This window comes from Ostrinia nubilalis, chromosome 27 (assembly GCF_963855985.1).
Source record: "Ostrinia nubilalis chromosome 27, ilOstNubi1.1, whole genome shotgun sequence".
In the NCBI taxonomy this organism is placed as follows: domain Eukaryota; kingdom Metazoa; phylum Arthropoda; class Insecta; order Lepidoptera; family Crambidae; genus Ostrinia; species Ostrinia nubilalis.
In genome coordinates, this window is record NC_087114.1 from 6076042 (window position 1) to 6098740 (window position 22699).

General features: G+C 35.9%; 3 protein-coding genes across 8 annotated transcripts in view; 2 read left to right on the plus strand and 1 right to left on the minus strand.

Moving 5' to 3' along the window:
- The first annotated feature begins 140 nt into the window (after nt 1-140).
- On the plus strand, nt 141-1667 carry LOC135084978 (adenosine 5'-monophosphoramidase HINT1). Its single transcript, XM_063979739.1, has 3 exons — nt 141-279; nt 698-809; nt 1430-1667. Exons 1-3 carry the CDS (start codon nt 166-168, stop codon nt 1588-1590), a joined length of 387 nt encoding a protein of 128 aa, XP_063835809.1. The 5' UTR covers nt 141-165; the 3' UTR covers nt 1591-1667.
- A 1300-nt stretch (nt 1668-2967) lies between these two features.
- Nucleotides 2968-9054, plus strand: LOC135085085 (translin). The gene is made up of 7 exons (XM_063979862.1): nt 2968-3142; nt 3321-3408; nt 3505-3601; nt 4420-4535; nt 4929-5011; nt 5800-5891; nt 6356-9054. The coding sequence occupies exons 1-7, from the start codon at nt 3065-3067 to the stop codon at nt 6516-6518; spliced, it is 717 nt and encodes a 238-aa protein (XP_063835932.1). The 5' UTR covers nt 2968-3064; the 3' UTR covers nt 6519-9054.
- Nucleotides 9055-11457: 2403 nt separating this feature from the next.
- LOC135085041 (uncharacterized) overlaps nt 11458-22699 on the minus strand; it is a 32416-nt gene continuing 21174 nt past the window's right edge. For all 6 annotated transcript variants that reach the window (XM_063979820.1, XM_063979818.1, XM_063979821.1 and 3 more), the window contains 5 exons: nt 19143-19230; nt 18035-18277; nt 16959-17128; nt 15767-16207; nt 11458-14808 (listed from right to left, as the gene is read on the minus strand). In XM_063979820.1, coding sequence (XP_063835890.1) covers nt 13875-14808; nt 15767-16207; nt 16959-17128; nt 18035-18277; nt 19143-19230 — 1876 coding nt within the window. In that variant the 3' untranslated portion in view covers nt 11458-13874. The remainder of the gene's footprint in view (nt 14809-15766; nt 16208-16958; nt 17129-18034; nt 18278-19142; nt 19231-22699) is intronic.

Below are 22699 nucleotides of genomic sequence, written 5' to 3' on the forward strand. Positions count from 1 at the left end.
CTCAACAATATTTTTAACACTTTTAAGGTATTCAAAAAGTCATGGGGGTATTTTGCACCCCATGCACGATTTTGTTTTTATTAAAATAACGCAGTGTGGTCCGATTCGGACCGCACGATTGAAACGTCAAAATGGACATGGAAAAAAAAATGCAGTTACAAAAAGATGGCGGGCGGTGAAGTTGAACTCGCGCAATCTGCTGCCCCTGGTGGCGATACTATATTTGGGAAGATTCTGAGGAAGGAAATACCTGCTAAGTTTGTCTACGAAGACGAACAGGTAACGAATTAAATATATTTTCACGTAACAATTTTACCGACCGGTGTTCTGTCAACAGCTGTTTTCTGTCAAGATTTTCTCACACTTCTTGAACTTATTTTTCCAATTAGAATTAGTTTTAAAGATTACCTAGTATGTCTGCAGCACGTGTTTTGAATAGCATGCAATTTTGATTCCTCTCTTTTCCTCTCTTTTTGTTTACTTGGCAACTGACATAACCAACAATGATGAACCAAGAGAGACCCAACCATTGAGAAGTACCTATTTATTTGTACACCCGTTTTCGTACTACGACACGCAGCACACTATCCTTTTCGTCATCAATACACAGAACAGTCGCTTCTAAACTTCTTCACTGACACAAAACTTAAACATTATTGTATTTACAGATTAATTTTAATGAGTATTTTTTGTGCAGTGCGTTGCCTTCCACGATGTGAACCCACAAGCGCCGACGCACATCCTGGTGATCCCTCGCAAGCCGATCGCACAGCTGTCCAAGGCCGACGATGAGGATGAGCAGCTTCTAGGTAATTAACATTATTTTACAAATATAATAATAATAAATCTTTGGACAATTTCACACAGCGCCAGCTAGCCCCAAAGTAAGCAACTTAATGCTTGTGTTATGGGTGCTAGCTTAACGGATATACTACTTATATAATTTTTATGTTGCATTGCTTTCCTTTAATGAAATGAAGTTGCAATATTTTTTGTTGCAAGTCTTTATAGTTTTTGTTTACCACACATTTTTTTATGTTAGTAAAATGGGAACTGGAAGGTTACAAGACTATTTTATGCTCATTAAAGATAAACTTTGTTGGCATAATTATATTATTGAGATAACATAGTATTTATTTAGCATTCGCCTCGAGTGAAATAACCTTGAGCTGTCAACAATAAGTTTCCTCTGTCATCTGCCACTTCTAAGCAGCAGCCAATATTATGTTTGGAAGTGGTGGCAGGGCAAGCCATAATAATTATCATAGTTATTTACATTACTTGCCCTGAAAAGGACATTGGTTTCAACCAAATGTTGTTCACTACTGGTTAAAGGCCATCCCTAAGGATTTCCACAACAACAAACTGTCCAGCCCATTATTTGGATTTGAATATAAGGTTACAGTAATGATAACTCTTCTATTTGCAGGTCACCTCATGATCGCAGCACGCAAGGTGGCGGCCCAAGAAGGCCTGGACAAGTCGGGCTTCAGGCTGGTCATCAACGACGGCAAGCACGGAGCACAGAGTGTCTACCACCTCCACCTGCATATCCTGGGCGGACGTCAGCTGGAATGGCCCCCTGGCTAATATGTAATGAATGAGACTGTAACTTGGGTTGCATTACTTGCATTTGAGCGTTCGAAATAAAGTTGTTTTCTTTTTTATACTATATTTTATTTATCTAAACGGCATTCTCTCCCAGTCAACATTTGGGTCAAGCAGAAAATGGGTTGTTTGATACTTCTTCCAAATCTAAGTTCCAAATGTATTTTAAGTAAGTAAACTTTATTATACTAAATGATTTTGTAGGTATATACTAGAGATGAGACGTATTTACTAGAACAGATCCACACACTAGGTATTTTACAGTACTAAGTGGCACCTATTCCAATTTTTAAAATACTTGATCCACCTAGTATTTTTTAAATTACACGATTTCCGACCCTACCATCAAAGTAATAGAGGTTATTATTGCATAATCCGTAGTCGTGTATTACGCGCACCGCGTATTTCTCGCTAAGTATTTTTTAAATTACAAGATTTCCGACCCTACCATCAAAGTAATAGAGGTTATTATTGCATAATCCGTAGTCGTGTATTACGCGCACCGCGTATTTCTCGCTAAGCTTATGTGCGAACGTAGAGATTCACTCCGTCTCTGTCTGACAAACAAATTTGAGCGCAGGCAGGTGTGAGATAGGAATAGGTGTTTGATGTATTACGTAATTTAAACTCTATTTGTACACAGGTAAGGTTTTGAATATTTTAATTTTTGTTCTCTCTCATCCAGCTCACTCCTTGTTGACTAGCCGGTAAAAAACCAGTTTTTATTCTTCCGACAGGTTTGTTTTGGTTTGTTGTCACGCGTCCGTGATAATTGCATAAATAAAAAATAGAAAAAATTATGTAAATATTTTTATAAAATTGATATCTTTTAAATACGCCAACTTTTAAGTTGACAGTCCTAAGCCTGTTGAAGTATGAAGGGAGGATATCAATCAATCAACAACCAGCAAAAACATTATTATTCAATTTCAAATTGCATTATTAATACTACGAGTGGATCTTTTCAAAGAAAATTGTATTTTAAAGTCATAATACGTGGATTAGTCCGCACTAGTCGCGTCAAGTATGGTAAATTACTACGTACTAAGTGGAACAGGTATTTGGATCACGTATTAATAAATACTTGGAATAGGTGCACCTAGTATCAAATTTACCTAGTATAACCCATCTCTAGTATATACCTACAAAACTACAAATGAGGAAAAAAATAATGAAAGTACTGATAACGAAACGCAGTTTGTAATTGGATTGAACCCCTTGAAGAAACAAAACGCAAATTTAGTGTTGCCTTGCTAAAAAAATTTACAAATTTCGAGTATAATTTCACGTGATATTTAAAAAAAAACTAGTATCACAATTTGTGACAAAATGACATTATTTTTTTTTTAATAGCAACATTTAGTTATCCGCCATTATTGTTTTGAAGTGTTGTAAATCCGGCGGTGCTCGATATTTTATTTATTTTCTATTCTGAAGCTAGAAAACTGCTGTAAAAATGAGTGAAAACGTGTTGATCACCGACATTTTTACAAAATTCCAACATAGCCTGGACTCCGACCAAGAAACTCGTGAGGTAATATTTATGAATAATCATGAACGTGTATTGTTAGTTTTCTCACTGATTTCCTTTAAATTTTATTCATTTACATAAACATAAATCGTAATTTATTAGTCACGTTATCGATTTACAGTGTACCTCTCATAGTTTAGCCCTTATTTGGCGGTTTTAATCCAGTTTGGTTTTATTTTAGGTTATAAGAACGATTTGTAAGGAAATAGACCAAATATCCCGCGAAGCGGTGACTTATTTACAAATCATACACCACAAAGAGGAAGGCAGTAAGTACTTTGGTTTCTTGAACTATCACCACTCTTTTTGTTTTTGAAGGACTTGAATTTTTACTAATATTACTACTTTTCAACTTTATTTTTTAGTCGCTCAAGCATGCCAAAAGACCCGAGGCCTCTTTGAAAAGGCTCGTGAAGGCTACATGAAGCTAAAGGAGGCTGTACCCCCTACAGACTACTTCAAGTAAGAAAATATTTCAAAATAGAAAAATAAGTACTAAAAGTTAACTGCGGAGTGCAGAAAGTATTATTTTCAACACATACACTAGGGTGGTCCTTATTTTTCGACTTTTGAATTATCCCCGGGGCACTTTCTCATTCGATTATATACCTCTAAATATGAAATTAGCTTTTTTTGTTTTTTTTTTGGTTAAGATTTAGAGGTCGCTACCAGCTGTCAAAATATTTACAAAAAGCTTTGAAGATCTTAAATCATGGTTTCATAAATGTTTTATTTAAGTGTTTATATCACATTTTAGGTGCAAATGAACATCGCATAGATAGAATAGACAATCGCTTCTTGTCCCCTTCTCCCGTCAACCCCTCTTCTGTACCGACCATGGTACCGACGCGTCGAGATATTAACAAGTAAACTCCTATATCTTAAAAATAATTGATTCAAATATGTACATTGTACATAATATCTTAGTTCATAGCAACAACAATAATTTTGTAATATTTTTATTTGGTTTTGGCTTTAAAAATAAATGAATCTAACAAATACAGATTTTATTTTTACTTAAAATTCAAACCTTGGTAGCGACCCCTAAATGTCTTTTAAAAATTAAAAAAAAAATAATGAAAGACTTTCATATGGTATATATTCAAATTACGTGGTGCCCCGCAAAATATAAGAAAAAAAATTTTTTTCGTAGAAATAAGGACCACCCTAACATACACACCTTTATTTTCCCACTGACCCTCTAAAAGGTTCCAATTTAAGGTTCTTCCAGGTTTGAAGATACAAAATCGTACCCACTGATCGTAAATAATCATTTTTAGATATCATGACCATTGGCGCTGGGTGACACAACGCTACAGTTTTTTGATTGCCCTTGTCATCTGGCTAGAGGTTGGCGTGCTGGCTTCACATGAGACTGTTGCTGACATCCTTGGCAGTAAGTATAAGCAATATCTATCTAGCTTAGAATCCTTAAAATGTAGTCTTTAAAAAAATTTGCAGCAACTAAACTTTTTCCAACTAAATATCATTAATAGATGTTCAGTTTACACATAGATAGTTAATATGCTTAAAAACAAAACATTAAATGACTCCTGTAGATGCAATTCAACTTTCTTCCAATCAAATATTAAGTGTATATTCATGCATAAGTATGTGTACCACACAGAACTATTTCACATTTAGTTTGTTCGTTCGTTTCAGCCGAAAGACGTCCACTGTTGGACAAAGGTCTTCCCCAAGGATTTCCACAAAGACCGGTCACATTTATTTGTTTAGTAATAATTTTGATGTCTTTGATTTAGTAAAATATTAAAATGCTTTATTCCAGTCAGTGCAGTTGAAGAGAAAGAAGGTTTCCATTTAGACATTGAAGACTATCTCATTGGGCTGCTGCAGCTTTGCTCAGAACTGGTAAGAAATATTATTTTTGTTGTGTCGAATATACGTTTCTGTGTTGTCCTAAAGATTCCTAATTGTGGCTATCTGATTCTGATGTCAGCTTGTAATGCATCATTATAAAATGATAATGAATGATGAAGCCTATTCACGTTTAGATGACTAGTAGTGCGACAAACGCGCGACAGGCGCACTGCGAATGATTTTATACTATATGACAACCTTTACCTTATAAAAATGCTGCTGTCGCGCTTCTGGCGCCCTAATGTGAAAGTGGCCCAATTCAGGGTGTGTATAATATTGAAGCCCTTTACAAAGTTAATAAATTGTTGTATATCAACGATTTTGATACAAACAAACAAAGACATAGTTGTTTATCGTGATAGTTGTTCAACTCAAAAACTGTATATTTCCAGCAGGGTTGCATGATTTAAATCACGATTTTTATTGCTTGATTTTTTTAATAAAAATCACAGATTTTTAAATCAATGACCAAAAATTGAATTAATGAAAAGCTGGGAGTTTAAATTAATCAACTGTAATGTTAAAAAACAATGATAATATTAGGTGGCAATGTATGAAATTGTCGTTTTGTATGGAGAATTTGAAAAATGTAATTTTTACGTACAAACCTATTTGCGATTGTTTAGAAAACCACATAATTTTTTTTGGCGGTGTTGCCAACTCTACATCGAACGAACGAACGTAAATAAAAATGTTTTCCGTAAGAAAAACTAAAGAAATGATCGCAAAACTTAATAAAAATAAAAAAAATCATGATTTTTTTTCACCCTGATTTCCAGTCGCGCCTAGCGGTGAACGCGGTGACGCGCGGCGACTACAACCGGCCGCTGCAGATATCGCGCTTCGTGATGGAGCTCAACGCCGGCTTCAGGTGAGCTCCTTATTTATTGTTTACTGGAGTTCTTAAGTTCTTGAGAGTGGCCATGCACTGGATCGATCAATTGAAGAGCGCACTCAATGGTCTACTCCACGAGTGTTCAAGAAAGGCTGCAATGCGGGAGGAATGGCGACGGATTGTGAAGCTTGCTACCAAACCATCACTCAGCTAAGAGTGTAGCGACGAAGAAGATAAGAAATACATTCTTTAGACATAGGCCAGAGTTAGGTTGATTTATGACCGCTGTAAAAACTTTTTCTTTGAACATAACGAGCGAAGTACCCTAGGGCGATAAATACTGGACAAGTAAAATTTCAATTGACTAATTGACTTGAAATTGTGCACCTGCTGTTTAGTGTGTGTCTTATTTTTTTTTTATGCAAAAAAAGGCAGGTATTTGACTGCAATCGCACCTGGTGTTGTGTAAACGTTAATTTTAAACTATCCTTTTCCAACAGACTGCTAAATCTCAAGAACGATCACCTTCGCAAACGGTTCGACGCTCTCAAGTACGACGTCAAAAAAATAGAGGAGGTTGTCTATGACCTGAGCATCCGCGGGATGTTACCAAAGACACAAGAGGACAAGCCTGAAGATGAAAAATGCAACGAGGCTGCTTAAGCAAACTGTCAATTAATTAATTAAGGGCACGCTACTGGCTACAGCTGTTAGAGCTAAGTAGTTAAGATTAAACTTAATTTTTTATTGTTGAGTATTACAAATTTGCGCATCCAAGTCAAAAGTGATGTAACTCCAACAATTTAAAAATCCAAAATTAGAATCCTAGTAACACAAGAAATGCGTGTTGTGACTAAATAGAGCCAAGATGGCCTTCATTTAATATCTGTGTGGGACAATGAACATGATTTCATTAATTCATATTTTGGGGTTATGACTTTGTTGTTTATGTGTGCACAATGACGAAACTAAAATAAGTTGTTTAGAAGAGTCATAATTTATATAAATACTCTTAAAGTACACTTTCTATTCACCCATAAAAATAATTAATTGACTTGCTTTGTACCCGACTGCGCCAGAAGGAGGGTTATGTTTTTCGAGTGTATGTATGTATATTTCTTTGGCACGACCTACAGCCCAAACGGCTTCACCGATTTTTAGCGTGAGAGGTGTCGTTAGATTCGTCTTAATCATGAGAGTGACATTGGCTTTATTAAAATTGAAAAAAAAAATGGCAGATTTTAGGCGCCATATTGTCTTAAAAAATTTTTTTTTCTCACAACGTATCGAGTGGGGTATCAAAATAAAGGGCTTTTTAAGTAGCTTACAAAAATGTATGCTATTTAACTAAAAAAATTTAAATAAAATTATTATTGAATAAACAAAAAGCCCAATTTAACCTGCGTTAAAATAGTCATTTTTATACGCAGTTGGATTTTTTGTTTATTCAATAATAATTACACATTCCATTGCATAATGTTTCCCAAAATATTTATTCTAAAGCAGTTCTGACTGTTGTGGTCAGTAGTATAGACCAGTGTGCGTGATTCATAGTATTACATAGCGCTCTAAGGGCTTGTATGTGATCCATAGGATTCTATACCTTTACAAGGCAATAGCCATCAAATAATAAATCCTATTGACTTGGAATATGGTTTAAAATCAATATAACTACAAGTTGTAGTACGTAATATCTTTTCAAACTTTAATAAGCTGCTATCTAAAAATATACAGGGTGGAATTTTGTAATGCCACCTGGAGGGAAAGTACTCTTAATATTGTAGATAGATTTTTTTTCTCAAAGAAAACATTCCTTTATTTTCGAAAAGAAATAGAACTGCATTCAAAGATTTCCAAAAATTTGCTAGCCACACCCGGAAATCGAACCTACTAAAATCTGTTAAAAATTACACCCTATATTTTTATTGCATCAATCGTTAGGGTCAAGTATAAGGATGAAATCTGTCTAACAAACTTGATAAATCAAATGAAAGGAAATCCATAAAATCTTAAATTATTTTAATTATGTACAGAAAATTGTATGGTATGGTAGTGAATGCAGTTCTCTTTCTTTTCAAAAATAAAGCAATGTTTTCTTTGAGTAAAATTTTCTATCTGCAGTATTAATAGTACTTTCCCTCCAGGTGGCATTACAAAATTCCACCCTGTATATATTTTTAGCTATAAATACTTAGGTCTGAAATTGGCTATTAATATTTATTTATGCTTTATTCATATGTAATTATTATTACATAGGTACCTGTTTTGAGACAAATATAAACATTATTCTTTGCCTTGTGACTGACTTAAAAATGTTTAGCAATTAAATTATAAAATTGACAAATGGTTTATAGTAAGAAAATAGTCCCGAAACTCGTCCAACACAAACAGAACTATATTATGTTGTTTAGAATGCTGTGTTGTTTGCTATTAAGTATATTCAGTGTTAACATTTGGTTAAAATGAATAGTATTCTGTTTGTGATTTTTTTATTTAAAATATTTTAAGTCCACTTTTAGTACATACTTAATCCTAGACTACGCTAGCTCTAAATCAAAACTAAAATTATTAAAAGAGAAGTTCTGATTCTGTAAGTTTTTTTAAATATCTGTGAATTAAAAAAATTCCAATTGCACTATTGTCTTGAAGCAGTATTTTTTACCCGACTGTGCCAGGAGGGTTATGTTTTTAATGAAGTATTTTTCTTTGGCAGGAAAAAAAGTTTTGACATTATAACCATCTATAAAACGTTTTAATTCAGGGCTAAAGCCTGGTCCGTGAGCACGTAGAATTTTGTCCAATGACCCCAAGCTACCCATCCTTATCGCTCGCGCGTAATTATATTGCTGTCGCGACTGTGCGACGGGCGCCCGCACTGAGTGTGCGTCCTAGATTTTGCGTTCGTGGACCTCAGAAGAGACTGAAATCATAATGTGCTAGTTAAAGATTTATTTAAATTCGATTTTATTTAAAAAATATCTGTAAGTTTTGCACTTTAATACAATTATAATAAGTACATTGTTTGAAAATGTAGTTATTTTCTTTTTTTTTATCCTTATTTATTTAATAAAGCCTGGATTCAAAAATTTAAATACTTCTCTTCTATCACTAGGTTTTTTTTAATACTACAAGTTTACTTATGTAATGTGAAAGTGTTGTTGAAATAAATATAAGTTGTCACGTGTTGATTCAAGAAAATAAATGATTTTCTATATTCATTATTTTTATTGAGACTCCTGTTGTTATTTAATTCCTAAAGAATAAAACACATTTATGCACAGTCGTACAATTTGGTTGTAAAATCGCTTCAATTGTGGTTTTTAAGGGTTATTAACGGGTAATAAATAAAACACAAAAATATTCATAATCAACATTTACTTAAATCTAAAAGTACATCATAAAGTACCTGCATAAATATCACACTCATCGTACACGGTACACGTGTACAGATTCATACCTGCTTTCCAGTAATACAAAAGTTTCCTGCGCTTCCGAGCACAAGTATCCGTCGAGAATTAACTGTGTATAAATAGTTACATTTACTTCTAAAAACTTATCTAAACATTTATTAAATCTAAAAGATAAAGTAAGGATATTTCACTCTGAGTGAGACATGAGTTTGAGAAGAGTGAGTCACTCATTTGTCTCCCAGTGCGAAAAAAGGGACGAAGAATAGATAAAATAGAATATAAGTCGTTCTTTATTAACTTTCAAGACTTCAAGATGAAAAATATTGCCCTTAGATACACCCGTATGTACCTACTTATATCTCACTCGCTCTGAGTGAGACAAATGAGTGAATCACTCATTTGTCTCCCAATGCGTGTGAAAGAGGCGGACAATATCTTAGAAAATAGCAGATTTCAATTAAATTTAGTTTTCGATAATTTCAAGACTTCAGGAAAAAATATTGCCCTTAGAGACACACTCGCTCTGAGTGAGACAAATGAGTGAATCACTCATTTGTCTCCCAATGCGTGTGAAAGAGACGGACAATCTTAGATAAGGAACTGTATTTCTCAACGGATACTGTGTACATTTTCCCATCCCTGTGTACTTACAATAGACACCAATTTTAAATAGACATTCATTAAGATAAAAATTGAGTTTGTAGTTAACTAATACTAAACGGCAATATTATACTATACGGTGGGTTATTTTATATTATGTTTAAATATGAGTATCATCTTATTATTATGGTTGAGGGTCATAGCTTATTTCTGCCAAGATCAATGCCTGGTGAAGCCATTTTATACGGCAACTTAGACATAAGCGATGCAGTGGCGCTACTGTGGCACGACAGTGGCGCCACTATTGCGTCACGCGAGTGCATCTTTCGTAGTCATCATTTACGCCCGTTTCCCATATTTAATCCTTGTCCGAATCCGGATTGCCACTGTCAAATTTGAATCTGTTTTTGATCAAATATCCATATTTTTTGATGCGGTTACACTTAAATATTATTTAAATAGTCTTTTAAACAATATGAAAATGTAAAAACATCGAAAACCGTAGATATTTTCACCAAAAAATATTGAAATTTGACAGATGACGGACGGATTTGGATAAGGATTGACTATAGAAAACCAGCATTAGTGAAGTGGTCAAGTCATTATTGTTTGTTCGTTAGTAGTCTTGGTAGGAACGCCATTTTATATTTTTAAAGCGCTACATTGCATTAGCGTCCCAAATGATGGGGTTCATAGGAAAAAGTCACTAATTTTACCCTTTTCTTAACTTTTGTCAGTTTAACGGTTGTTAGTGAGTACTAAACAATTTAAAAAACAGCTGTTTTCTGAGAGCTTTATGCCCGTTTTCACCATCCATCCCTAATTTTTAAGTGACCCATTTGAAAACAAAATTCCTTATGCTACCATAGGGGGTCACTTAAAAAAATGTTTTGATGGTGGAAACGGGCATTAATCAACATTTATTTTGGTGTAACCGGGCCTTTAAAGCGATTGCTATTGATCAAAAATCCTTTCAAGCAAGCTGCGATCAATATTGCACCTTCCACCGATGTTTTTAAGTTTCAATTTAGTACTACAAAGTTTGGTTGGATATTTACTATGTATATAAAAAAAGACATCAAAGAGATAGGTATTTAGAGAACTACGTAAATTTTAGTAAAATAAATGCAATGTTTACCTGTAGTACAATCTTACGCTAAAGTGAATATTTCTAAAATAATTTAAATTGTATAAAAGATTATTAGATCGTTTCATCCACTCGGACGCGCCCCACCATTCTTCCGCTAATGTTTGAGTGTTATCGGTACACGCTAAATGATCCATGAGTGCACATCCACACGCACACTACAATAATGCCGCTCGGATTGCTCGGACCACACTCCCCGCACCCCGCGCGACCGAGACCAAAAATTGGTGGGGCGCGTCTTCGTGGATGAAACGATTTATAGTGTTTTAGAAATTTTATAATTGAGCGTGGTTAGAACTACTTGTAATTTAAAGGAATGTCAACAGAAAATAAACTACATATGTAGTAACATAATAAGATCGTATTTCGAAGCGTTCTTCATCCATCTTATGGCTGTAATTTATAAAAAAAAATTATTGCACAAAAAAAAAACATTGATGTCACATTTCCCCCCATCAACTGAGGCAAACTAAATTTAGAAAAAGACTAAAATAAAATAACAAAGTAGGTATTTAAGACCTTAGCGACTAAAAATACTTTTCCTTTAAGCAGATGGAAAGAGAATGCTTGAAATAGGTCACTTTGTTATAAAAATCTCTTATTAAAATAGATTATGCTTAAGGTATCCTTGTAACAAAAAATATAACGTTTTTAAACAACTCAACATTGTAACAAACTTAATTTTAAACAGGAACTTCAATCAAATACAAAACTGTCAATCAATGACAAACATACCAGTGTCTCACTCACACCTATTAAGATACACATCTATTGAAATTTTAACAGAAAATGTAACGATTTTTGAAATATCATCCACCATAATGAAATTATAAAACTACAAAATTTTGAATCCATATTAGAAAACATGCATACCACTGAGGCTTTTAAAATATCAAAAATCATCAAAGTATCAAATAATATCAGTGCACGCTCGTAAGCAAAATTTGAAATTTTGAGATATCAAGAACATAAAATTGGAAATCAACTTTTAAAACTAATGTAATTTTATAATTAATTTTACTTTTAAATTAAATAAGAGTGTCAAGGTTCCTAATAAGAAGATACTTAAAAATAACTTTTAATATGGCACTAAGTAGTTTCAAAAATACTTTTTTATGTAGTTAAGCCTTTTGCTGTGTGTGAAACATTAAAAAAACATAAAAGATTTGTAGTGAAATGTCCAAATTTTCTAAAATTCAGTTAATATGCCCCAAAATATTATAGATAGGTAGATACGATTTTAAAAATGTACCTAACTACACGTTGTAGAATTTCAAAATATATATCACTTTTAGTTTTATATAAAAAATATATATATTTTTCAAAATACGTTTTTATTTGACACTGTAAAATAATGTCACCATTTCCAGTAAGTTTTAATTTTAAGTAAATATAAAATTTTGACAAATTGAACATGATTTTTATTTCAAATGTAAAATCATGTTTGAAATATTTTTTTGCATTAAAAATGCAGGAATCCTAAAAACTTATGAAAAAATAAGTTTCAATACATAGTATCATATAGAGATGTTGGCATATAATAGTAGGGTCTAAAGATGGTAACATTGACATCTAAACACCATTTAAACATCAAAAAGGTTGACATACAGCAGTTCAACCTATAGTTCCAAAATACTGAACTGTCCTATGCATGACATTGACAGCGGGGCGCCACCGTCAATACCGGATCGCTGGTTCCGATTTTTGCCATGTTGGAAACCATATAGTTGAACGATGGTAGCGCCCCCCTGTCATTGAGTTTGGTGGGACAGTTCAGCGTGGGTCATCTATACCTACAAATTGTCATATTCCCTCCAAAAGATTTTAAACTTTATGCTTTTAACATAGGGTTCAAAGTACCGAGGATATTTTTATCATTCTTTGGTTGACTTACATTGTGTATGTATCAGCATTGATTTTGTATTGACTGTGACAATTGAGCAACATTTGAGATCAATATTATTAAATAAATCACACGAATGACTTAGTTTCAGATCTTAAAAATATAGTTTTATAAACTACACTAAACTAAATTGTAGGAAAAAAATACAAAATGTCACATTTGAAAGATATAGGTTCATTTGAATATAAAAAAAAAGTTATCATAAAAGATACGTTAATGCAAATTTTAGTGCCAGTTACAACTTATTTTAAGTTATTAAAATTATCTATGTGTTACGATTATGTTTGCTGTGTGTCTTCTTAAATAAAGTAAATTTAATATTTGGGCCACGCCCTTCCACTTTTTAGTGACTAGCTAAATAAATATCAGAGAATATTATTCCTGACAATTATTCTTGGGACTTAAAATAAATGACTACTTTGACCATTGAGCTAATGAGAGTGATGCCCGTTTTCATCATCAATTCCTAATTTTTAAATTACCCCTATGAAAACAAAATTCGATAGGAATTTTTATTGTGTTACTATAGGGGTCACTTAATTAAAAATTAAAGATTGATGGTGAAAACGGATCGTTTCATCAAACGCAAAGCTGTGTTCGAGTCAGTACAGTATTAAGACAGTATTTTTCAATAGATAACTCATGTTCTACATAAGTAAACTTCGAATTATTTTTTTGAAAAATAAATGTCTTAAACCGTAGTTATAAATGCACATATCCCAATAAATATAATGTAAAACATTGGTACAGTCAATACGGCTTGTAGCCTTCAAAATCAATGCTGAGACCTAACGACACTGAACAAGTGACTAGTTTAAACTCACAACTCCATGTAAATCTTAGACTGGGTTGCACCATCTTACTTTAACTACAATAAACGTCATACAAAAAAACACCGGTTACCGTTATAGTTACGGTTAAAGTTACGTGGTGCAACTCAACATTCATCTTTGGCGATCCTATTCCCACAACAAATTGAATCTAAGCTTATCCATACCAGCGAAGATGCTGAAGTTATTGTCAGATATGTACTCAAAAGATTCCTCGTCTACTTCTAAAGAAATATTAACATACCCGGTGTTGTTTTGGACATCAATAACTCCCCACAGATCCGTCTTCAATCCAGGATTGTAGTCTTCGACTGTAGCAAACAGCTTCTTCAAATTCAGATCTAAGTAGCTGTTGATCCTCGCAGACATTTTGTATTGTTTCTTTTTGTTTTTATACAGATTTGTGATGTTGATTGTTTTCAAATTCATGTTGTTGGCAACACTCTCGACAAGGAATCTGGCGAATTCGTCATGACAACAGTATATGATGGCGCCATTTTTGATGCCAAGACATTCCAGTAATGGTTTTTCCTTCTTTTTTTCTATGTGTTCGCAAACCTTATTTTGGAAGGTCATTATCTCATCGATGCCAACTTCTTCTAAAGGATAGCTGTCTGGAGCGATCCCCAAGTATTTGATGGTGGTATTTATTTTGGTCTTTTTCTTATTGCCGTGGGACCCGTCCGAATCCGATCGCAGTCTTTTCGCACTGACATGGTCTTTTTCATCTAGATTGTCATCGGCTGCTTTTATAGCTTCCTTGAGCTCGTTAACGTCTTTCTCGAATTCAGACTCGAAAGATGTGTTTGCTGTGCTGCATTCACCTTTAGCCTCTTTCTTAAAAGATTCATCACTATCCGATATAACGATCACTTCTTGTCCAGTCTTACTGTCAATTTTGGCATCATTCTTATTATTTTTGGCTTGAGAGTCTTTCTCGATAGTTTGTTTGGACGTTCCAGGGATAGCACTGTCTTTATTGTCGATTTTGTCTTCCAATGAGCTGTTGGTGAAACGCGGTTGGTAAGCACCAGTTGTGGATGTCTTCTGGAATTTTAACAGTCTGAAACAAAGACGATAAGGCGTAAACATAAATATAGAGCAATAAAATTTGAAGTAAGTAAAAATGGCACGTTTTCGCATAAGTCCTTAAATAAAAACTTTTATTTTATTGTATTTAAAAACTTTACAACTCTTTTGGAGACTACAGTTATTTGAAAATACCAGCAATTGCTCAGGACTTTCTATAAGTTTTAACATAGGTAAGTAATTTACTATATCACAAGTAAATTCAAACTCTTTAGTACCTACCCTCAAGACATTTTTAAGTCTATGTCTTATTCATAAACCAAAAAACGCAACTCTAGGTGTTTTCTGATCTTGGTGGTGCGTATTTTACGCCCGTATTCACAAACGTTACTATGAGGTCTCTCAGTGCGCGTGGACGCACAGGGTGACACACGAACCAATCACAGAGCTCTATTCAACGCTGTGCGTTTAATTTGCTGCTTCACTTAAGCAAGCATCGTTTGAGAATACGAGCGTTAGTGTGAAAAGAAAGAATGTAAAGCCTGGTCCGTGAGCACGTAGAATTTTGTACAATGACCCCAAGCTACCCATCCTTATCGCTCGCGCGTAATTATGTTGCTGTCGCGCTCGCACACTCACTGCGGCCGCCCGTCGCACAGTCGCGACAGCAATATAATTACGAGCGAGTTGTTCGCGCAGTGCGCATACAACAGTTTCACCCCTCGCCGGACGTCACTATAACTAATGCCTCCAAACAGGAAGTAAAGAACATCACTAGCGGCGTCGTCCGGCCATCTTTACCTTGGGATCGAACTCTCGAGCGCGTAGCTCGTATTTTTTCTCCATTTTACCATTTCATATTATGAAGAATATCATGTAAAAAGGACTCTTTTATTTAAAATCCTGAACACGAGTGATAAGGATGGGTAGCTTGGGGTCATTGGACAAAATTCTACGTGCTCACAGACCAAACTATAACAAATTATACTCACTGGTTATTATTGGCGAACACTGCTTGCAGAACCAGCGTCGTCTCCTTCAGAACCTTCAGGATCTCAACCATGAGATGATTTTCAAAACAAGTGCTATGCGACCATCTCACCCTCGCATTAATTCCAATCACCATCTCATTGACGTATCCCACTTGCTTGCACGTTAAAATATAATCAAAATTCAATTCTTTCTCTAATTTATTCCCAGTAACCAAGTCTAGCACTGATGTTAATAATATAATTCTATGGCCGATAGCTTTGTTGCATTTGACAGTGTTTCGCGGGCCTAAATGTTTTCCTATGTCCATTATGATATCGGTGGTGATCAATTTGGCGTGGCGGTATTTGGAAGCCACCGATATGACGGTGTCAAGCGGCATATATTGCTGATCGCATGTCTTCTGGGAGCTGGGTACGCCGTGTTTGGTGAAGCATATGGACCTGGAAGAGAATTATTTGATCTATGAAAACTTGTGATGTCAGATTTCTATGGCAGCTAATGTCAGGATTGTTAAAAAACACACAAAACAATAATGTAATATGTATCTATTATATGTAAAAATAAATTTTGAAATCAATGTTTAATACAAAAATATAAAACAAAAATACAATCCTTTGTGTACTTTGAAATGTATTAAAAACACAACCATCGCCTAAAAAGCACTTAAGATGAAAAAGCAATTTTAATTTGATGTCAGAAACTTTTTACCTAATTGTTTATCTACATTATTACTTCGGCATTATTGACATCAAAATATTATTATCTTGTAACTCGAATAAACGTATTGATGAATATTGATCAGTTAAGACACTTCAAACTCTGCTATTATTTATTGATTTATGATCATCTTTTAATCATTTATGAACTTTTCATACTAATTAAGCCTAAAGTAAAAGATGAGCATGTTCAAGCTGTAAATATCAATGTCGCAACCTTTGTCAAGGCCTCGGTCAAGTAGTTTTTAATACTTTTGAATCATATTTTATCAAGAAGTGACTGATCACAGACTGTAAGGTCCGGTCGTAATTATATTGCTGTCGCGCTCGCACACTCACTGCGGGCGCGCGTCGCACAGTCGCGACAGCAATATAATTACGCGCAAGCGGTAAGGATGGGTAGCTTGGGGTCATTGGACGAAATTCTACGTGCTCGGCGACCGGACTATAGACTATTTTAAGAGAAATAGCTTACCTTTTGTCTCCTCCAATCACGCAGCCGACCTGCAAATCCGGCGCCGCCACCATTTCAACCAGAATCTTCTTGAACGTCTCCTGTTGAACCTCGTCGTTGAACGCCTGCTGAGTCCGCGTCTCAATGGACTTCAGTACGCCCTTGAGAAAGGTGATGTCTTTCTTCCCCATCTTGAAAAGTAAACATTCCTTTTAATCAGTACCGACTAAAATACAATTCGTCAAATATTTTGCTCTCAAAAATCTAATCACAAATGTTTTATTCAATTTAGACCAATATTTTTGGCACTTATGAACGTGAAAACAAAATAAAATGAAAAAGGTAGCCCTTAAGCACTTTACATGTCTCCTTATCTTTTGGGCCCTACCAGCGCTTCGAGATTAACATAATGGCAATTGCTGAAAAGAAACGCCGGAACAAACTCAGTCACCACTATCTGCCAGTTGATATAAATAAATAGAAATAGCAGTAGTAGGTATATTATTGATTCAGGAGCAGTTCTCTGAATTTACCACGCATTCTTGTATGGTGTACCACGTTTCTGAAGCATAGTTTGAACAGTTTCTCATAAACATCAAGGATTTCACTGACGCAAAATCTGAAAATATCTCAGTTCAAATTTTCAGCGTGCGAATAAGTGCCTCCGAACTGTCAAATAGTTGAAAAAAAAAACGGTTCTGTTTGACGTGACGGCGACAGCATCACGTATAGTCTTTTCATCACACAGTGTTGTTGCTAGTGACATCTCGCTCGCTCAGTTCTTTGTTACTCTATTCCGCTAGCTATATTAACATTATGATCTAGTCTAGAGTAGTCTTTAGTTAAGTCTAGAATCTAGACTTAAGCCTGGTCCGTGAGCACGTAGAATTTTGTCCAATGACCCCAAGCTACCCATCCTTATCGCTCGCGCGTAATTATATTGCTGTCGCGACTGTGCGACGGGCGTCTGCAGTGAGTGTGCGAGCGCGACAGCAATATAATTACGCGCGAGCGATAAGGATGGGTAGTTTGGGGTCATTGGACGAAACGAAATTCTACGTGCTCGGCGACCGGACTATAGACTTAAGATACTTTACCTTGGCAGAGTATACGACCACTCTCTCAATATATTCTTCGGTTATCAAATAATGTATATGTCCCAATAAGTCCGCACGAAGATTCGGCGGCTTGTGGCAGTGGATAGTCTTCGCCAGTTTGGCTGGGGGCGGGGCTTGTGGCTTTGGGGGCGTGGCTTGAGGTGCTTTTGGGGGCGGGGCCTGTGGTTTTTGAGGCTTGGGCTCCTTTTTGGGCGCAACGTGGCCAAGACCGGCGTTTGATTTCTGTAAAGAAAGTGATAATTAAAAGTTAGGAAAATAGGTACGGTTTTTTATGATACAGTGTGTGTGAGTTTACGTCAAACGTCCAACAACTAGTGAGCGCGTAAAAAATGTATGAAAATTTTAGTTGTTGAATGTTTCCGCTAAGGGCGCTGTGCAATCCGTCATACATTAATGTCATTGTTTATACGCGCTCACTGAGCGCGTTGATGTAAACTCACACTAGGCCCTCGGATCGAATATTTATCCCAAAAATGTCCGTAAATCGTGATATAGAGAGGGAAAGTTTTCGTTTCTTATTCTTTCTGAAGATAGCCCTTATTTTATGGCTCATTTCTGGCTCAATGATATTGATGACAGCTTTAGCAATGAGGGCTATCGTTTTAGCGCTCACCAGTTGGCGCCACTGTAGAGTAAGGTCCTGTCACTTGCTAGTAGCGAAGACAGTGGCGCCAACTGGTGAGCGCTAAAGTGGTAGGAGGACTATCGCATTTGCACTCATCAAGATGGCGCCTCTGTAGAGTAAGGTCCTGTCAATCGCTAGGGGTGCCAACTGTTAAGTATAAAAACGATAGCCCTCATTGCTTCACGTAGTGAAGTAAAACAGAAGACTCCGTCGTAAACTTTACTTCGTCTGGGATTAGTCGAAATTGACTAACTCACTAACTCAGTCAATGCTTGAGGTATAGAAGCGGCATGGCCTTGTTTTTATAACGTCAAACGTCAGCGAGACTTCAGACTTTCAGATTTGTATTTAATTTTGACTGTCACGTATAATATTTCAATGTCACCCCTCCCGTGCCGCTCCCATACCTCAGGCACTGACTGAGTTAAGCTCTAACCCTGCAAATAAATACTGATTACTGACCCGGTTCAGATCCGGCATGATGGGCTCCAATATGCCGTCGCCTCGCGTGCCCAACGGGCCGCCCTTCCAGCCCATTTGACGCATCATCCTGTACATACAAGAAATGATTAGTCCATGGAGGAAACGAAACGGTCTAATGAGGATTGGGGTTGAGAGTAAGAATAGCAGTTTAAAATATGAATCAGTGAATAGACAGTTTGACACCATACCCCAATAATTCGAAACCACAACTTTTTTAAAAAGACTCTTTATTCTGGTCTTAAAAACTTAATTTATTTTAAATTACCTGTAAATTACGATTTTTGTTCGCATTGTAATTAAAAAAAGTAGTTTGATTGAGTTGACAAAATAGTGACGTCACTTGCTTGTAATGCCATACAAAATCTATGGGAGAGTTTCATTTTGAAAGTTTTAAAAAGTACGTCAGTTGATTGGTGGTGTCAACATGTCTATTGTGTAAGACAGAAAACGGTCGAGTTGTATAAGATTGTAGTAAAAGTTATACAAGACGTGTAAGCTGTAATAATATGTTTAGCGAAAAATACACCAAGTTCTGAATATTCATTCGAGTTTTAATAATCAAGAACCAGATCGTCAAAATTTTACAAATCAGCCTTTACTTTCAGGTTCGTTTCGTTAGGATTTATCACACTAGATGCTGTCTGCGGTCACGTCAAGCAATTATACATAATGCGGGCTGAATTTACTTTGACCTGCGGGCTAGAGATGCGCACCGGGATAAAATCTTATCGATGATTTTTGACGACAAACGTATAAGGGCTTATCGCGGCGAGCATCCCAGGCCTCTGACCTCAAACCGCATCCAGTGTGACAAACCCTTTATAGGGAAATTCATAAATAATTTCAATGAAATACTACAAAATATTGTGGACTTGTCTATTTATGTATATCTTTAGAGAACATTTAATAGGACGTTAATGAACGAGAACTTTTATAAAAAACGAAGAAAAATTACGTTTTAAACCTTAAAGCAGTGTCGCTCCCTTTCCATGACACGCTGCATGAGTGAAAGAGACAGAAATAGGTTAGCAATACATAATAAATGATTAAAGAAATAGTGGTCGGTACGATAACCACCATCCAAATAAATGTAGTTTGGTACCTTGCAGTGGCTTCATCTTTCCGGGACCCGCTAGCGTGAGTGACATACAGAAATACGTTAGCAATACATCTTGAGGAAGGGACGTAGCTTACGTACCGTAGAGGTGCACTAAGACAGGAATTCCCGAAATTCCCACGGGAACGGGTATTAGCGGGAAAATCCTTTTGTATGAAAAATCTAAACCGCTTAAGTAAGACGCTTGAAATTTGGCATGCAGGTACCTTAGTAAACTTAAAGCTTAGTTACAACAGGATATTGCAAAATTCCCACGGCAACGGGAGTTAGCGGTAAAAAACATTTGTATGAAAAAATCTAAACCGCGTAAGATAGATGAAGGGGGTAAAACGGGATCCCCGCGTACGAAGTCGCGGGCGGCCGCTAGTAAATAATTAAATGATTAAAGAAACAGTGGTCGGTAAGCTAACCACCGAATTAGTTCAAAATAAGTTTTGTAAACTTTTTTACCTTGGAGCGGCCTCCTTTTCTTTCGATGATACGCTAGCATGAGGGACAGAGACAGAAATAGATTAGTAATACATAAATATTGGGACGTCCACCTACAAGGTGAACCGACGACATCGTAAAGGTAGCAGGGAAGCGCTGAACGCAGGCCGCTACCAATCGATCAACGTGGAAAGCATTGGGGGAGGCCTATGTTCAGCAGTGGACGTCCTATGGCTGAAATGATGATGATGAACTATTAGCCCTCATTACCCAATTCTCGCATAAGACCTATAGAGAAATGGGAATGGCTGAAAATCAGCGCAGCCTGAGTATTTTCAGGCAGCATTAGCTGAGCCACCTCCAATTGCTTCCTTAAACTATGTCAATCAATCAACAACATTATTGTAACTAGCTAAGTAAGTTGTAGAAGCAATAAAGGACTTTATTCATTTATTTATTCAAAGAAATAGTGGTCGATTCGCTACCGGACAAGTTCGAAAATTTTTGTAATCTTTTGTACCTTGGAGCAGCCTCCTTTTCTTTCGATGACACGCTAGCATGAGTAACAGACAGAAATAGGTTAGCAATACATAAATAATAAAAGATTAAAGAAACAGTGGTCGGTAACGGATTAGTTCGAAAAAGTTTTGTAAACTTTTGTACCTTGGAGCGGCCTCCTTTTCTTTCGATGAGAGGCTAGCATGAGTGAGAAAGACAGAAAGAGGTTAGCAATACATAAATAATAAACGATTAACTATTAGCCCTTGGGACGTCCACCTACAAGATAGACCGACGACATCGTAAAGGTAGCAGGGAAGCGCTGAACGCAGGCCGCTACCAATCGATCAACGTGGAAAGCATTGGGGGAGGCCTATGTTCAGCAGTGGACGTCCTATGGCTGAAATGATGATGATGATGAACTATTAGCCCTCATTACCCAATTCTCGCATAAGACCTACAGAGAAATGGGAGTGGCTGAAAATCAGCGCAGCCTGAGTATTCTCAGGCAGCATTAGCTGAGCCACCTCCAATTGCTTCCTTAAACTACACTCGACATCAAATAAATCGCACCTCCCGCGACAAGCATTTTCAAACGTATGCATCCCCACTTCCCACCAATATTGGCACCATTTAAAAGCCTAGTTCTAACCTTCATTTCATTAAAGGAAAGGTTTTTACCCCAAAAATGTGTATTTAGAAGGATCCAGAGTCACTTCTTCAAAAAATAGGTAGTTACGCTAAAGCCAACTTTTATGACTATAAAACTGTTAAGTTGGGATTAATCGCTATCCATCTGTTAAAGAGGACACGTGAGATCATTATTTGGTTTTATAACCATAAAAATTGGTCTAATTAATCCCATAGTTGGGCCCAAAGTGAGGTATCTTTTCAAGTCACATTTATGGTATATGTTAATCATTTATTAAGAAATTAAGTGTGTTTTTCTTTAAGAATATTTATTAGGCTTTAAAATAACACCAATATTGTTGGGGCACCATGATTGTGTCAGAAGAAAATCGTTAAAGTTCCCGTCGCGGAAGGTGCGGTTTATTTGATGTTGAATATATGTCAATCAATCAACAACATTATTGTAACTAGCTAAGTAAGTTGTAGAAGCAATAAAGAACTTTATTTATTTATTTAAAGAAATAGTGGTCGATACGCTAACCACCGGAACTGTTCGAAATAACTTTTGTACTTTGGAGCGGCCTCCTTTTCTTTGGATGACACGCTAGCATGAGTGACAGACAGAAATAAGTTAGCAATACATAATAAATATTAAACGATTAAAGAAATAGTGGTCGGTAAGCTAACTACCGAATTAGTTCAAAATAAGTTTTGTAAACTTTTGTACCTTATGATGGCCTCCTTTTCTTTGGGTGAGACGCTAGCATGAGTGACAGACAAATAGGTTAGCAATACATAAATAATAAACGATTAAAGAAATAGTGGTGGGTAAACTAACCACCGGTCCTGTTCGAAATAACTT

Excerpts from the sequence above, each read along its gene's own strand:
- LOC135085085 (XM_063979862.1), top strand. The coding sequence starts at position 3,065 with ATGAGTGAAAACGTGTTGATCACCGACATTTTTACAAAATTCCAACAT. Across the intron at positions 3,602-4,419 it reads CCCCCTACAGACTACTTCAA|ATATCATGACCATTGGCGCT; the intron begins GTAAGAAAATAT and ends AATCATTTTTAG. Across the intron at positions 5,012-5,799 it reads TGCAGCTTTGCTCAGAACTG|TCGCGCCTAGCGGTGAACGC; the intron begins GTAAGAAATATT and ends CCTGATTTCCAG.
- LOC135084978 (XM_063979739.1), top strand. The coding sequence starts at position 166 with ATGGCGGGCGGTGAAGTTGAACTCGCGCAATCTGCTGCCCCTGGTGGC. Across the intron at positions 280-697 it reads TTGTCTACGAAGACGAACAG|TGCGTTGCCTTCCACGATGT; the intron begins GTAACGAATTAA and ends TTTTTTGTGCAG. Across the intron at positions 810-1,429 it reads TGAGGATGAGCAGCTTCTAG|GTCACCTCATGATCGCAGCA; the intron begins GTAATTAACATT and ends TTCTATTTGCAG.